This window comes from Neomonachus schauinslandi, chromosome 1 (genome assembly GCF_002201575.2).
Source record: "Neomonachus schauinslandi chromosome 1, ASM220157v2, whole genome shotgun sequence".
Lineage (NCBI taxonomy): Eukaryota > Metazoa > Chordata > Mammalia > Carnivora > Phocidae > Neomonachus > Neomonachus schauinslandi.
The window spans coordinates 214,318,748-214,335,548 of NC_058403.1; the positions used below are offsets into that span (position 1 = coordinate 214,318,748).

Below are 16,801 nucleotides of genomic sequence, written 5' to 3' on the forward strand. Positions count from 1 at the left end.
GGTGGGGGTGGGGCTGCATACCTTTGGTCTCGTCTTCGTAGACCTTGATGCCCTGAGGGAGCGGCTCCCGAGGGAGCACGGTGGTGCTGGACAGCACCCGGGTCTCCCCAGTCACCTTGTCCTTCTCCACCGTGATCTCGACCGAGTACATGGCTGGCACGAGAAGCACGGGTTACCCGAGGCCGCCTGCCCACGTGCCCCCCGCCGGCTGCAGCCAAGCCAGGGAAGGGGAGCCGGCAGCGCAGAGCCAAGCAGTGGGGACGCCCTTCCCACGGCACCCCCAGCTCCACATCCCGCCACAGTTTTCCAGAGCCACGGGCCTCGGCCTGAGTTCCTTTGCTCGGCATTCGAGGCCCATGCTTGTGATCCCACACCATCTGGAAAGCCTTAAACTGTTCCCATTTCCTCAGAGCCGCAGAGTAAGTCGGAGGGAGGCATGCCTTGACCACGGTCACAGCCAAGTGTGAACTTGGGTCAGCAGGCACGTATTCCCAGCTGGGTCTCAGCCCGTCCCGGGCCACCCAGTGATCGGCATGCCTGTGTATCTGTGCTTCGTGCCTTTTTTTCATTCAACCAGTGACCTGATCCTCATCTCTTTCGCTACGAAGAATGCATAACGCCCTCTTGAAATAACTGAGCGTCATTATCCATCAGGATGGTTCGGTCCCGCCACCACTCCATAGAAATCATCACCACCAAGATCACATGAAGACAATGGGTCCTAGCAGTGACCCCCCCCCCCCCCCCCCCCCCCCCCCACCCCCCCCCACCCCCCCCCCTCCCCGCTGCCACCAGAGGGCGCCGGTGAGCACCCAGTCGGGCACGTCCCCGCTCTGCCTGGGGGTAAAGTCCTCTTGTCATCTCCCTGAGCTCACCTCCTCCCTCTCCCCCCTCACTCATTCTGCTCCAATCAACACAGGACTCCGGGTTAGTCCTCCAACAAGGCAGGCACGGTCCAGGCCAGGACCTTTGCACGTGCTGTGCCCTCCACCTGGAACACCTATCCCCCTGTGCCTTGCTCCCTCACTTCTTTTGGGTCCTTGCTCAAACGTCACCTGCTAAGTTTGACCTCCCTTGAGCCCTCTGATTCAACTGCCCCCCCCCCCCTCCAGCTCTGCATGCTGCCCTATTTTCTCCACAAGTTAACTGCATGGGGCATTGTCCTTATCAGGACCTTCGCTCCCCCAGACTGTGGCCCTCACCTTGCATACAGCAGGTGCTCAATAAGCGCTTGTCACATGACTGACTGAATGAATGCTATTTAACTCCATGTCCCTGTACAACCTAACACCCTCACCTCCAGGCATACAGTTGGGTGGGTTGTGCACTACGGAAGGCCGCTGGCTGAGGGACAGGGCGGGGCTGCTCCAACTGGCACAGAGGCCCCGAAAACACCCCCTTCTCTGGCAGATGCTGCCCTCTGTCTCTTGCCTCCTGGGGCAGAACGGCCTGCCCCTGCATGGGACCCTGGGCCTCCCCTGCCACCTCCTCTGTCTGGGTGTCCTGGCCACCCTGCCCCAAGATGGTCTTCACCTCCCTCGGTTTTGTGCCTCCACAACTCACCCCAATACCGGTAGCAGCGGTCAGGTTCTGCCCGTTGTGATTACCGGTCACTTCTCTCAGGTTAATGCCAGGCGTAGGCACTGCTCCAGCAGGTGGAGACGAGGAGCCCTTGTCTTGTGGCCGAGCAGGGATCTGAACCCCAACTCTGGAATGCTTAGAGCTAACCCTGTCTCTCTCGGCTTCCCAGAAGCACAGAAATGCCTGAGTCCCAGCCTGGTCACCTCCAGGAACAGGGCGCTCACTCCCTATCCTGAGGCAGCCTGAGGACAGCAGAGGACGGAGGATCTGCCGTGGGCGTGTGCAGGCGTGTGCGAGCAGGTGTGCGGCCCCCGCCGGGCCCCCGGAGTGAGCAGCAAGGTTAGGGGGGATGCCATGAGGGGTGTTGGGTTAGAGGGCTGCCATGCGAGGGGGCCCGTCTTCCCAGGGAAGCTGGGCCAGCATGTGACCAAGGTGCCAAAGCAGAGGGGGCCTCGGTCCAGCTGCCACCCCCATGACCACAGCTCCTGCTGAGGGCATGTCTGCGTCTGACCTAGCCCCGCCTCTCCAGGCTCCCCAGGACCAATGCTTAGCCCAGGACAGCAGCTGGACACAGGGGATGAGGCTGGGGGCTGACCCACCTGCCTTCATCATGGTGGAGCCTTCGACCGTCCTCATGGGGGTGTTGGAGACTCGTTTCTCTGTTCAGTGAGTGAAGGGTGAAGAGAGATGGGGGTCAGAAGAGAGAAGATCACACAGACCCCCAGACACCTGGACACCCACCAGACACCCATCAGACACCCCCCAGACATCTAGACACTCCCAGACACCTGGACCCTCCCCTGGTGCACACATGCACCTGGACCCCCCCACACGTGTGCATACCCAGAAGCCCCAAACACACACCAGTCCCCAGTCCATTTCCATCTCTCAGCCCAAATGATTTTCACAAAATCCCTGAGAGGCCTGTGTGAAATTTTTTTAAATTATTAATTTTTAATTCCACAGTAAGACACTCCCCTAAATAATTAACACACAACAAATCAGGCCAAAGACAATCTGACCACCACCTCCAATCCTGGCTGGTGGCTTTCCTTCCATGCTTTAGATGTCAAAATAGACGAGTTTGATACATGTTTTAAAAATATAACTTACATTAAATAATTTTAATATACTTAATACTTTATTTATAAGCTATTACATTTATAATTATATATATTTAAAAGTCCTACATGTTTGTGAGATATCTGCAAATGCGTATTATCTATCCGTAATAATTGCTGAGGAAGGGGAAAAATGGATCCCAGACTTCAAACTTTTGGCTCCTTTTCTTTGTTCCCTGCATAGCTGTCTTTTCCACATCTGTGTGTGTGTGGGGGGGGACCCTTGTGCTTTTAAATATTGCCCCCTTCCCAGGACTGCTGAGACCTTGATTTCTTGGCCCCATAGACCCCATTTTATAGACATGAAAACCGAGGCCTGCCCAGCTGCACAGCAGCTCAGAGCAGGTGGACGTGGAGCAGAGGTGGGGCTGGCCAAGACTGGCACCCCAATGTGGACATGGGAAGGCCCCAGAGGCTGAGACCCCAGGCAGACACGTCCCCCCAGAGCCTCAGATTCCTCACCTGTAACAACTCCACCCCAGGGATGTCATCATAACTCAGGGAAGTGATGATGAGGGGCGCTGGGACAGGCTCCGTGAAAAGTAACAATATTAGCAACAAGAGCTCTCAGTTTGTAGGTACCCTCCCCAGGCCCACCACCCCACTCTGGCCACAAGAGGGCACTAAGGCCCCGCCCCTCCCTCCGAGAAGCCTACCTTTGGGCGTGCCCACTGGGGCCTGCAAGAAAGAAGGGAGAGAGGTCAGGGATGCTGGCGCCCCCTTCCCGCTGACCAAGGTCCCCACCTGTGGGCGGAGCAGTGTGGGGAGGGCTCGGCTTCGCACCTGGAGGCCCCATCGCAGGTGCTGTCTCCTGAAGGGGTCCCCCACCCCTGCCCTAGCCTGTGACAGCCAGGTAAAGTCCCTGCCCTGCTCAGAAGCCTCCCATGGCTCCCTAGTACTCCCCAGACAAAGCCAAAACCCTTCTAGATGACCCCCAGGGCCTGTGTCCGCAGACCCCTGCCTATAGGCCTCTCCTTCCTCCCCCACCCCCCATCTCTGGCCAGACTCACGGGTCCTTGAACACATTCCCGCCCCAGGGCCTTTGTGTGTGATGTCCCCTGCACTGTGGATTTCTGCTTGGCTGGCTCCTCACTCAGATCCCCGACCATAACCCAAAGGTCCCCTACATCATGTCGCTGTCCCTCAAGATACTGTCTCTGTCTCCTTCAGGACGTGGGCATCGCGAGGACAGGGACCACACAGTCTGTGGTCGGTCAACCTCAGTGGAAGCCCCCTCTCATCTCCAGTCTGTGCCCAGAGAACTCCTATTCAATTTTCAAAGTCCACCTCCTCCAGGAAGTCGGCCCAGTGCTCCCATGCATCAGACGCCTCTTCGGGAACTCCGCAGTGCCCCGGGCTTACGCATCCCAGGCCGGCCATCCTCCCTGTGTTTCTGGTCGCCTGATACATGTCCCTCTGCTCAGCTGACATGACTCAGTGAGGCTAGGGCCCAGCCCACATTGCCCCCGTCCGCCCCGAACCAGGCCTTGGCAGACAGTGAGAGCAGGACCAGGGCTATGAGAGGCGCAGCTGAACGGGGCTTGGACACACAGCTGGGATGCTGGTCTTCATGACACCCCAGGGGCCCCTGCCCCAAGGTCCGAGCCACAGTGACACCGAAGGGGGGTCTTGCTCTGGGGCCGGGGTGGGGGAGGGGCGGGCGCCCTGGGAACCTCATCACCCCCTCACCTGCTGAGAATCCAACACCACCTCTGCCTTCTGGTCCTTGGCCGGGCTCGGGGCGGCGGGTCTCTCCCCGGCGGCAGCGGCGGTGAGCGGGCCCGCGTCCTCCAGCACCTCAATCTCCTTCTGCAGCCTGGGGAGGGCACAGGAAGCCACTGCCCTTATTGGGCACTTCTGGGCCCCGGCACCGCTCCAGGCTCCTTGACGCCAGGTCACCCCCCACCCTGTGAGGTAGTCTCATCCTCCCCCCTCGCAACTGGGGAAACTGAGGCACAGAGCAGCGACCACACAGGGCCAGCAAGCAGCAGAGCTGGGTGTGGCCCCAGGCTGGCCCGTCCATAGGCACCCTCACTGCTACGGTTTACTTCTCTGCTGGTTTCCAACCAACTCTCCTGTTTTCCGCTCAGATGCATTTATTTTTACGGGAAGCTTTATCTCTCTGGGGAAACTGGAAAAACCATGTCACCTTCCAAGTACAAGAAGATAATGGTGCCCACAACCCAGTGGGAACAAAACCAAGATCTTAAGTCCTGTCCCAGCGAGCACCCGCCGGAGGCTTTGGGGGTGAGTCTGAGGCCCCTTAGGAAGTGAGCTGACACTGGCCACAGTTAGGGTCGGCCTGCAGGGCTTCCTGGAGGAGGTGTCCAGGCAGGGGCACCTGAGGAGTGGGTTGCCCTGGGAGGAAGAAAGCCAAGGCCCCCAAAGCACTGGATGTGTGCCAGATACATGGTGGGGCTCGAGGGAGGGCCCCTCCACCATCGAGGCGCCTGTTTTGCGCGTGTGCCCCTCACCCAGGGTTACACCTAGCAGGACGGGATGAAAAGAAGCTCGCCTTGTCCAGCCCCTGGTGGCCAATCATCTCCACCAACTTCCTGTCCTGCTGGCGGTCCTGGCCATCTCTGTGCAGCCCCGTCTGAGTCCCACCTCCGTCTGAGCCCCCCGCTCTGGCCCGGGCTAACAGTTAACAGTTCACGGTAGGGAAACAGGCCCAGGAAGGAAAGTCCCAGCTAACACCTGCCCCACCTTCTTCCAAACCAAACACATCAGGGCAGGATCCCCAGGTCTTCCCAGTGGGTGTGTCTCGCATCTAGCTGGGCGGTGGGCCAGCGTGCTGTGGGGCCCGGGCAGGCCCCAGGCCTCTCAGGCCTTCCTTGACCAAGTGGACATTTGGAATTTTGACCGTCACTTCCCTCCACCCTGACCCTGCTGCCCTTGGGCTGAGCCTGGGCCTCTGCCTGCCCGGAAACTCCAGGCCTTTTGTCCCAGCCCCGGGGGCAGGGGGGGCGGGGGGGCGGTCACTTTCCCTGGGCCTGCCCCCCTCCCTGGGCTTCCTGCAGGCCCAGCTGCCTGGGCGTCTGTGGCCTGCACTAGAACCAAGCCAGGGAAGACTCACCAACTGGACTGGCGCCAGGAAGGCCCCAGGGAGGCCGCTGCCGGCCACTCCCATCCTCCTGGGCTCACAGACCTGCCCCCACACACCTGCTCTGCTGGGTGTTTGGAAGAAGAAAGGGGTCCCACCAGGCAGCCCTCTGCCCCCTCAAGCCTAGCTTAGATGCTCATGGCCCACCTACAGCCCCATCGAAGCATGTGAATGGGGCTCTTCCCTGCCCCCACCAGCCCTTGGAGCAAGGGGCCAAACCCTATCCCAGCCCAAGGGTGGGCCCCCCCCCCGCACGCTCCCCGCATGCTCCCCCAGACTCTGCAGGTGCCTGCACCGCCCACCCCACCCACCTGGAGATGGACTCCTCCAGGAAGCGCGCCTTCTGCTCATCCTCCTGCATCTGTCTCCGCATGTCCTCATCTCCCTCCGAAGCAGAGGACGGCGTCCCCTCCAGCAGCCAGCGTTCCCGCAAGGCCTTGGACTGGGGGTGACAGGCCTCGAGGTCAGGATCAGGGTCAGGGTCCGCCCCTAGGGCACTGCCGCCCCCCTGCCCCCCGCCCCCACGCCAGGCCGGCTCTGTGAGGGGCCACGCGGCCGCCCGCTCTGGACCTTCAGGTGCTGCAGCTGCCGACGGTCGTCCTCCAGCTGCCGACGCTTGGTCTCAACCTCAGCCTGCCGCTTCCGCTTCTCCTGACGACAGGGACACACACGACCATGAGGACGAGGCTGGGGGCCTCGCAGACCCCACCAAACCACCGAGGCTCTGCCCACGTGCACCCTGCTTTTCTGTGAATGGCACCCACTTGGCCCACTGGACTCCCCTACCCCCGCCCCCCTGCCCCTCACCTGCCCCCCCACCTGCCCCCAGCCTGCATCCCCCCACCCCCGCACAGAGGGTCTTCGCGAGCTAGTGGTGTAAGAGACACATTCGGAGGACAGCGGGGGTCTCTTCACTTTGACTTTGTGGGGAAGCACCTTGCCACACCCTGGCTCTGAGCCCCAAGGGCCCTGGGCTGGGTGTGGGGAGCCCGACCCCCGTCCACACTGTTGGAGGGGCAGGGAACTCACTGCAATGGCCTGGAGCCGCTCCTGCTGAGACGTGGTCTCTGCCACCAGGACCCTGGGGGGAGGGGACGCACAAGGTCAAGGTGGGGATCCACCCCACCCTGCTCTCCACAGATCTGGTTCGAATCCCAGCCTGTGTCTTCCAGCCGCCGGCTGCCACAAGCAGCATCCCCGTTTCCCTTCTGTAAAGTGGGGTCCCTCCCTGCCCCCCTCAGAGGCAGCACTGTTCTCTCTACCCGGCCTTATGACCTCATGACCTCATGAATTCTCCCAGCAAACCCTCCTGCGGCCCCCCGGGGGACAGGGCCGAAGGACAGGAGGGGGAGGCTCTGCCCAGAGATGCAGGAAGGGTTTGGGGAGGCGAGACGCTGAGCCGGGCTGTGGAGGAGGCAGAGGAGTTCACCAGCAATCAAAGGCCAGAGACAAGCATTTCAGGAAGATGCGGAGAGATCGGGACAGCCCCCTCTTCACCCTCCGACCGCCAAGCCCCTCTTGTCCAGCCCTGGGAGGGACACGTGCAGGACTCAGGACCCACCAGCCCCACCTTCCAGCCCTTGGGCTTGCAAAGTTGACAGTGCTACCCTGGGACGTCCTCTCTCGAGAATCTGCTTCCCCTGGACTCTCCCAGGACCCCAAAGGCCCAGAAAGCGCTCTGAGTCTCCCAAGCACACACAGCAAAGAAGAGGCAAACCCAAATTCGGCCCCTGACTCCCTTTCCTGTCCACTGCATGCTTTCTGAAAGACACGCAGTGTGGTTTTCGCCTTAAACCGGCGTGGAGTTGATAAATGTCAGTGTTGCCAGATGCAACTGAAGGGACGGACTCCGTGGGGGCAGGCAGGAGGCCCAGGACCCGGAGGGTGAATCCTTCCTGCCCTTCCCCTCCCCTCTGCTCCCCTGAACCCCTCTACCCACATGGCAGGTCAGGGAGGAGATTTCAGACCTGGCCACTCCCTTCCATGGTCTCTCACGGGGTCCCCAGAAGCTGCACACAGTAGGTGCACACAGGGCTTCTGGACCCATGAAGCCCTGAGTGATTGCGTGCAACCGGCCTGATAATAACCTCTCACCCCCAGGGCCTTGGTGACAAGGCAAGGCCTGAAGAGGAGGTGGGGTCTTGAGCTCCCATCTGGACCTCCCTGTTCTTGGTCCAAATCCTGAATGATCCCAGGGCCACTCTGGGGGGCCTCAACAGTACTCCTGGGGGCAGGGCTTGGTGGGCACAAGGGGGGGCTCTGAGCAGTGGGAACCGGACCCCCTGAAGTCCCCTTATCCACTCCAAGCCCCTTATCTTCACAGGGACTGAAATTACAGACCATCCTTTGGTTCTGCTGCGCCCCCCACCCCCCCAGCCCTCAGCCCTGGATCGGGACCAGGAGCCACCTTGTGGCCTCCAAAGACCCTCTACCCCTTCTGGTCCTTGGTTCCCCATTTGCACAAAGAGCAGGAACAGACACCCCAGCTCCTGTTCTGTGCCCCCTCCCCCTGTGATTCAGAAAGGAAACAGAAGCCCAAAGTCACACAGTGTGCTGGGCCCACCCCTGAGCCCAAGCCCTCCCCCCAACCCAGGTGGCCGCTCCCGGTGCAGATCCATCATGACCTGCAATGCCCCACCCCCCACTCCACTCAGGTTCAGTTTCCTGGCCTCGCTGAGACCCATGAAATCATCTGGCTCTCACGCCCCAGCCAGGTGACCCCACCCAGCTCTTCCCTTCCTGGCGGGTAGCACCTGCCCTCTTTGTGCCTCTCAGGAACCCAGCAGCCCCGGCTGCACCCTCTGTGGCTTCCCTCTCTCCTGCCTCAGGGAGGCTGGGTTCAGCTAGGTGGCATTCAGTAAAGGCTTGATCCAGCAATCCAGCTTGGAAGCCCTTCCTGAAGGGCCTGATCAGCTACATTTTTGAGTCTGCTACACCGCCCTGTGTGATCCAGGCAAGGTGACACCCCCAGTGTTCCCTACCTAGGCCCACCCTCTACTTTTTGCAAACCTTATGTTTCCCATCCCGGTCCTCTACCATAGCCTGCTACCTCCCTGGCCCCCGACAATCCACTCCCCACCCCACAACCAGAGGCAAGTTCTCAAAACAAGAATCAGAACCACTCATTCTCCTGCTCTTAAGTCTCCCTAGCTCCCATCACCCCTTGAAAGAAATTCTAGTGTAGCTCAACCCTATCCACTTCTCTGCCCTCACCTCCTCTGTTCTCCCACTTGCTTACTCTGTTCCAGCCGCCAGGACCTTCTAGCTGTACCTCAACTGCACCAAGCTCGTTCCTTCCTTAGAATCGTTGCACTTACCGTTCCTTCTCCCTGGTACGCTCTTCCCTTGACTGGAAAGTGAAGCCCAGAGAGGGCAAGTCACTTGTCCACAGTCACACAGCTGGGAGGTGGCAGAGCTGGGACTAGAACCGCCCAGCTCTGGGCCACAGCACATGCCTACCCTTTTCCAGCTGTCACGTGGCCTCCACGGACCCACCAGGATGGAGGCAGAGCTGGGGGAGGGGCATACAGCTGCGGAGACCCCCTGCACACAGGCCATGCTGGGTGGAACCAGATGCCTAATGCTGGATCCCCAGCAGGCAGGTGGCCATTCAGGCCGGACATAAGGACACAGGGACAGCTCTGAGGCCAGCCTGCCGGGCTGCAGACAACAAGGCGGGCAGTGTCCTCACTCAGGCGGGGTGTCCCTGCCGGCTGAACCAGGTCAGGGGAAGGTCAGGCACAGTGAGAAGAGGCGCACGAGGCCCAGGAAGAGAATTTCCATCTCTCCCATCAACGTCCCTGTCCCAGCCCGAAGGGCACAGGCTGTGTGCCCCCCTCACGCGCCCCTCCCCATGCCTGAGGGCGCCAAAGCGGCCCCGCCCCAGGCGCCACCCCCCATCCCCGTGGGGCCCGCGGGAGGCGGTCGCCCTGGCAACCGCACTGTCCCCATGGCAACGTGGAGGCCGGCATGCAGGGGGGTTGGGCCGGCGCAGAGCATCTCCCGCCCCCAGCCAGGCGCGGGGGGGGGGGGGGGGGGGGGGCCTAAGGGTTTCCTGCCCTGGGCCTCAGGGGCTGCCAGAGAGGGTGGGATGCAGAGAGGTAATGGGGGTCGACCCTCCCCCCACGCCTGGGGATGCTTCCCGTTCTGGTGTCAGGGGCGCCAACGCAGGGAGGGGATTCTACCCAGGAGGGTACTGGACCTGCCCCTGGTGCCAGGTAGCTAAAGTCAAGCCAAGATAATGCTCAGCATCATAAATCCACAAATTAAAACAAAGTACGACCACAGAATCCTAATTACACAGCAATAAAGTAAGAACACCTCAGCGCAGCGCTAGCCGCCTTCCCCAGGCAGTCCCAGTCCCGTTTTCCAGGAAGGGAAACCGAGGCTTGGAAAGAGCTGAGTGTGTAAAGGACACTTGCCAAGCACCCTCCTGATGGTCCTGCGAGGCAGGTGGGATGGCTGTTTTATCAGTGGAGGAGCTGAAGCTGCTAGATGGTGACGTGGGACCCGAGGCCAGCCAGGTGGGCTCCCAAGTGCACGGGGTGTGCAACGGCGCTCACAGAGCACAGGGTCTCCCCGAGGTCCGGCCAGGCGACCGAGGTGGTGGTGGCGGGGTTCTCAGTGGATGGCTGAGACGCTCGCCAGGGCTCCATGAGAGAACCAGAGGCCAGATCACAAGACGCACTGGGCAGAGAAGCTGAGCTTCGGCTGAAATGCCTGGGTTGGGCTTAGAGAGGTGTGACAGTTGTCCTCCCTGGCTGTGTGACCCAGGGCAAGCCAGCCCTGTCCCTGAGGCTCCGCTGGCTATCGGGCAAGGGGACACGCCCTCCTCCAGGAGGCCCACCCTCAGCACACACACACTCCTGTGCTTGCCTGATTATTTTTACAGTGCTTGGAGCAAATTCTGGGCTCGAGCCCCAGTGTGGGCGGCTCAGGACTGGCGAGGGTGTGGGCTGAGAGCGTATGAGATAATCCTGGCTCCAGGAGATGAGCTAATGAGGCCCAAACCCGAACGGGCCCTGCAGAGGCCTCGGCCTTGGGACGCATTTATTTTTTGAAGGCACCAGAGAGGTTACACAACACGCCCAAGGTCACCCAGCGGGCAGGATGAGCTGGGTCTGAGGCGGGAGGCGGGTGCGTGTGGGGCCGAGCCTGTCCTTCCAGAGTTCATGCCAGGCGGCCCCAGCGGCATGAGGGGTCCTGGCCCAGGCCGGCACTGAGCCCAACGCCGGCAACATTCCTGTGCTAACTCAAAGGAAACAGCTGACTATAGCTTTGGCCTTGGCCTTCGCCATGGGGGCAGGGAAGGGGAGCAGAGCCTCACCGAGGTGGGGGTAAGGGAGGGAGCCCTGCGGCCCTCCCTCCGTTGGGGTGGCTGGAATGGGGGGTTCCCAATGTCACTGCTGGCTCCCAGAACCTTCCTCCCTCCAAATCATCCTGTGTGAGCCTCAACCTCTCAGCTGTTTGTCCCTCACCCTTTACGAGCTCCTGCCTTCCCCTGTCCCTCCTCCACCTCCAAGCTCAGGTCAAGTGCAGCCGCCTCTTCCAGGAAGCCTTCCTGATCTTCTCCCCTCATCGGGGAGGAATTCTCTTCCTCTGAGACCCTGAGCACTCAGTCAGGTGACCACTGCTGTCACTGGTGAGACGAACAGCTCATGAGCCAGGCATGGGCTTTCTAGAAGGTTCAAGGCAGAGAGGCATCACCCCCATGGTGGAGACTGAGATCAGAGCAGGCCACAGACCCAGAGGAGAAAATCTGTTGCCTATTAACCTGGGGAGGGGGGTGGACCCTGTCCTGGGCCCTCACAACGGAAGGGCAATGGGGCATGAATGGGAATGGTGCCTCCAGCCTTCTGCCGCTTCAGGCAAGCTGGGCCTCAATCCAGCTGCAGAGACCAGCCCCAGAGCGCTAAGGTCCCTGCCGCTCCCACTCCCCTCCAACATTCCAGGCATGCTCTCCCTGCAGGACCTTTGCATGGCTGTGTCCCCAGCCTGGTGTGCTCTCTGCCGGGCCTCACTAACTCCCTCAGGCCACCTCTGTGCCCCCAACCCCCTCCCAGGCTCACCACCAAGTGACATCCTATGGTCATTTCACTTGTCTCATTCCCCCCACAAGGACAATGTCTCTCTCTGTCCCTACCATGTCCCCAGCACCCAGGACACAGCAGGATTCAATAAATGTCCACTGGACCAGGGAGTTAGGGTCCCCACCCAAGGACTCCCTCCCCGTCACATTCCTGGCCCCACCCCTGTGGACCACCTGTCCTATGGCCACTTCCTTTTCTTTTTTTTTAAGAAACCCAGTGTCACATCTTACATTTACCTAAAACAGGACATGGGCTCCCCACATCCAAAAGAGGACAAGGGACAAGCCCCAACCACCTCAGAAGTGACTATACAATTAACGTATAAAACAACCCCAGTATCCATTAACGGATGTACAGATAAACACACGGTCCGCCACGCACCGGAGCGTCCCTCGGCCGCCGACAGGAGCCAGGCGCCCACACGCGCTGCCCCGGGGACGGACCCCAAGCCCACGATGCTCAGGGAGAGAACCAGACACAGAAGGCCACACGGGGTGTGAGTCCACGTGTGTGACACATCCAGAATGGGCTCATCCACGGACGGGAAGGGGGCTTGTGGGGGCCAGGGGCTGGGGAAGGGGGGGGTAGGGACAGCTAATGGGGACGAGTTTCCTTTTGGGCTCATGGAATGTTCTGGAACTAGACAGAGATGATGGTTGTACAACTATGTGAACATCCTGAATTATATACTTCCAACAGGTGGATTGTGTGGTGAGTGAATTGCATCTCAATTAAGGTGGTAAGAATATACACATACATCCGTACAACAGAAACGTGGACCCTCTCACCAAGGGCTGGGCTGGGGCCAGTGCCGGGGTCCAGCCCACCCCATGGGGCATCATAAGATCCTGCTGGCCCTGTCCTGAACTCCCCCTGGTCAGGAGGGTTTGAGCACAAACCAACTGGGGCAGTGCCTTCTCACTCTGTGACTGATGTTACCAGAAGTCCCCCTGCCAAGCCCCTGCCCCTCACTTGGCCTTCAAAGCCCCACAGTGCTGCCCCCTAACACTCACCCTCTGCTCACCCAGGCTGGGCTCCCATCCCCCCACTACCCCTTCGTCCATGCAGTGACCCCCACTCACTCTGATTCCTGCCTGTCTTTCCCACCACAAGGCCTGGCTTGGGCTCCCCTCTGAATTCCCAGCCCGATCCAGACTGTCCCCATGATGGACTCAGATGGTCCCTGAGTTCCTGCTTTGAACCCTTGAGCAGAAGACAGACACCTCAGCCCGACGCCACACTCCTCAGACACCAAGACCTGCACTCCGCCATCCCATGCTGCGTGAGGTCCCTTTGCAGCCTGGCCAAAGCACCCTCCCTGTGCATCCAGGGACAGCGCCGTCTCGCCCTGACCTGTGGGCAGCTCTGACCGCCACAGCCTTCTGAAGTCAGGTCTCTGCCTCCCAGATACGGGGTCTCCCCCCACAGCCCTGGCACTTCTCTCCAAGCTGCCCCCACAATAACTGTCCACACTGAGCCCTGACTTGCTCCTCAGCCCCCAGAGCCTCTTTCTTATGCCTGGGTCAGAACCTCACCCCTCTCCTGCTTGGATACCATCCGTGGCTGCCCTGCTGGGTACTCCGAGCCTTTGCACATGCCAGTCCCTCTGCCAGGCATGCCCTTCTGCCCATCTATGTACACCTTTATTTATTTATTTTTAAACATGTACTAAACATGTATTTATTAGAGAAAGCGTGCATGCGTGCAAGCGGGGGGTGGGGAGGAGCAGAGGGAGAGGAAGAGAGAATCTCAAGCAGACTCTGCACTGAGTGCGAGGCTGACTCCAGGCTTGATCTCACGACCCTGAGATCAGGACCTGAGCCGAAACCAAGAGTTGGACGCTTATCCGGCTGAACCACCTAGGCACCCCTAGGTACACCTTTAAATATCTTTCATAGAAAAGGTCTGTGAAGGGATGGACCAGGAAACCTTCCCCACACCACAGAGAAGACCCTCCATGGGCTCCTTCAGGGCCCTGATCCTACACAAGGCTAGGAGGGTCAGCAGGGAGTGTTACGTAAATGAACTGAGGATAGCTTTCCTGAATGCAGAAGGGTGGTAGGAGATAGGGTCTCAGACCTGGAAACAGGTGATATGATATTTTTAAAGAACATCAACCCATTTTCCAGCACCAACATCTGAGACCCTTGAAGATGGATCTCACCATGGGGCTGGAGAAGAATTCCTGCCCATGTGGTACGTATGGAGTCAAGACTATACAGCACCCGCCCCGTCCTTGAGCTGCATCCCACCCGGGAGGGGGCTGGGTGCGCTCATGTCCCCATTCACCAGATCTTCCAAGGAAAGTGAATGACACGCTCAAGTCTCATGGAGGGGTCAGGACTCCACCTGTCCATGCCCCACTCCCAAATCAGCAGACACTGAAGGGGTCCCTGGGGGGTGAAGGCACAAGGTAGATGCTTTTAGGGGCCAAAGCCACCTTCCGTGCAGCCGAGGAGACAAACCAGGGTGAAAAGCCAATGTCAGGATACCTAGGACCACCCCCCCATGCCCAGACCATAGCCCCGTGGGACACAGGAAGGTGCAAAGACACCCTCCCCCACCCTGGCAGGTGAAAGGACCCAGAAGCATATATATACCAGCTGTGTGGCCCCAGGTGTGTCAAGGTCACCTCTCTCTACCTCAGTTTCCCCACCCTGCAGGGCTGCTGTAAAGATCCAGCAAGTTCACACAGACGAAGCACTCAGAACAGGGCCTGGCACACAGCAGGTGCTTAGTAAATGTTAACCACCTTCCCGTGTTCCGGCCACAACCTCCACTACAATTGGAACGTTCTTTCCCTTCAAATCCACTGGCTGTTCCAGTGAATCCCCCTTGTCTCAGAAGGAAATGCTACATTGTTACCAAGCCTGAGAAGCAGAAGGCGCTTGCACAAACATCAGTGTAAAAACATTCCAAAACAGATACAATGAGAATAAAAGCTTGTTCTAGGTTCAATTATCACAGGACAGTGTTGCCTTTTAACTGGCTCAAGCTCTCATTAAACAGGAAGATTAGCAAGTATGAAAGAGGCGTTAAGGACCCATTTTGCACCCAGGTGAGACCTTCTGGAGGATGTCCAGGCCTGAGGGAGGTAGGGGAACGGATCTGGGAAGGAATGTGCTCTCCTGCTCCGGTCCCAAGGTCTGAGCCTTGAGGACAGGAGGACAGGAGTTTGAGCATCTGAGAAAGGCTGCTCCGAGCTAACCTAGCCTTAGTTTACCAGCCAGACCTTGAGGCTCCCAGGGTAGCTGCCCTTCACCCTGGACAACACGGCAAATCCTCCCCAGAGCAGGAGTCCCACCCGGGGCCCGAGACGCTCCCAGGAGAGTCTGCCATTCCGGCCCACCTCAGCAGCATCAGCCATCCTGCCCTCTGCCTTCCTGGAGTTACTCAAGAATGGTTGTTAAGGGACGCCTGGGTGGCTCAGTAGGTGAAGTGTCCGACTCTGAATTTGGCTCAGGTCATGATCCCAGGGTCCTGGGACTGAGCCCCACGTTGGGCTCCGGGCTCAGTGTGGAGTCTGCTTGTCCTTCTCCCTCTACTCTTCCCCCCACTTGCATTCATGTGCTCACTCTCTCTCAAATAAATAAAATCTTTAAAACAATTGTTAAATCCTCAAATTTTTAAATTAACAAAAACTAATTTAATCTTTAATATTTAAATTAACAAAATTTTGTGAAATTCTTAAGTTTATTTTAAAAGATTATTTATTTATTTATTTGAGAAAGAGAATGAGATAGAGCAGGAGAGGGGGGAGGGTCAGAGGGAGAAGCAGACTCCCCGCCGAGCAGGGAGCCCGACGCAGGACCCGATCCCGGGAACTCCAGGATCGTGACCCGAGCCGAAGGCAGTCGCCCAACCGACTGAGCCACCCAGGCGCCCTCTTAAGTTTGTTTTTAAAAGAAACTCGCCAGCGTCACCATAAGCCACAACCATCTCTTGTGACTCTGATGGCAAAATCCATGGAAAAGGAATGAGGGGCTCAGTCCTCGCGGCTGCTGCCTCCATGCCTCGAGCCTGCTCTGCCCCCTGGAAAAGGAGCATGAGTGAGAGAATGAGGGGCAGGTGCTCCATCGGGATGGCACCAGATGCAGCCACTCCCCACCCATCGTCAGCCCAAGCACACAGACAGAGGCTTTCTCTCATGGCTATTTGGGCCAGTGAATGCCAAGTCCCTGCCCCCGTCTGCATCCAGAAAAAAGTGATCCACCCAATGCAGGACCCATGGCACCATATCCAACCAAAAGGCACAAGGGCAGGGCAGCAGCACTCAGGGGCCCTCCCTGTGCTGTGTGACTTTGGGGCAGAGTCTGCCCCTCTCTGGGCCTCAGTATCACCGTCGAGAATGAAACAGATAGCAGGAAAGGAAACAACAGGATCCGACCAGAATATCCCCTCATTCTTCTGCTCTGGGTGGACATTTTCCTTGGTTTTCACCCCTCGTCCCCTGAGGCAGCCCCTTCCCCACAGCCACACTCTGCTCAGGGTCTGCTGTCAGGAGGCCCAGAGGCTCCCCTTGGGCCTGGGGAGCAGAGCAGATAAACAAGTCGGGGAACCTAGTGCAGACACATCCGGGCCCTGGCTCCCCTGAGCCCCTGGCTGGGCTCCCGGGGCCAGGTGGGGGAGCAGACTGGGCCTTTGTCTGGGTTTTCAAAAGCAGAGGACATCGGGTGTCGTCTTCCTGGGGAGGGCGGGAGGCAGCAGCTCCCACCCAGCTGAGGGTGTGGCGGGTCACGGGTGAATCCCTGGAGGAGAGTTGTCGGCCCAGAAAACACACCCAGTGGGAAGGGTAGGAGGAGCCGGGCCTGGTGGGCTGGCTGGAACTCCATGTCCAGGCCTTCGGCCAGGGTGGGGACCTGGCCCAAAGCAAGGTACCTGCTGGCCTCAGCACAGGCAGCCCACCA

General features: G+C 59.2%; 1 protein-coding gene across 1 annotated transcript in view; it reads right to left on the reverse strand.

Annotated features, from left to right (window-relative positions):
• The window catches only part of PALM (paralemmin), a 17,058-nt gene extending 5,675 nt beyond the window's left edge, over positions 1 to 11,383 (reverse strand). The window contains exons 1-9 of the mRNA XM_021705548.2: positions 11,283 to 11,383; positions 6,835 to 6,886; positions 6,376 to 6,456; positions 6,117 to 6,247; positions 4,392 to 4,518; positions 3,359 to 3,380; positions 3,165 to 3,173; positions 2,181 to 2,240; positions 22 to 153 (exon numbers count right to left, since the gene is read on the reverse strand). Of these exons, the coding sequence (XP_021561223.1) occupies positions 22 to 153; positions 2,181 to 2,240; positions 3,165 to 3,173; positions 3,359 to 3,380; positions 4,392 to 4,518; positions 6,117 to 6,247; positions 6,376 to 6,456; positions 6,835 to 6,886; positions 11,283 to 11,383 (715 nt within the window). The remainder of the gene's footprint in view (positions 1 to 21; positions 154 to 2,180; positions 2,241 to 3,164; positions 3,174 to 3,358; positions 3,381 to 4,391; positions 4,519 to 6,116; positions 6,248 to 6,375; positions 6,457 to 6,834; positions 6,887 to 11,282) is intronic.
• Between the last annotated feature and the right edge of the window lie 5,418 nt (positions 11,384 to 16,801).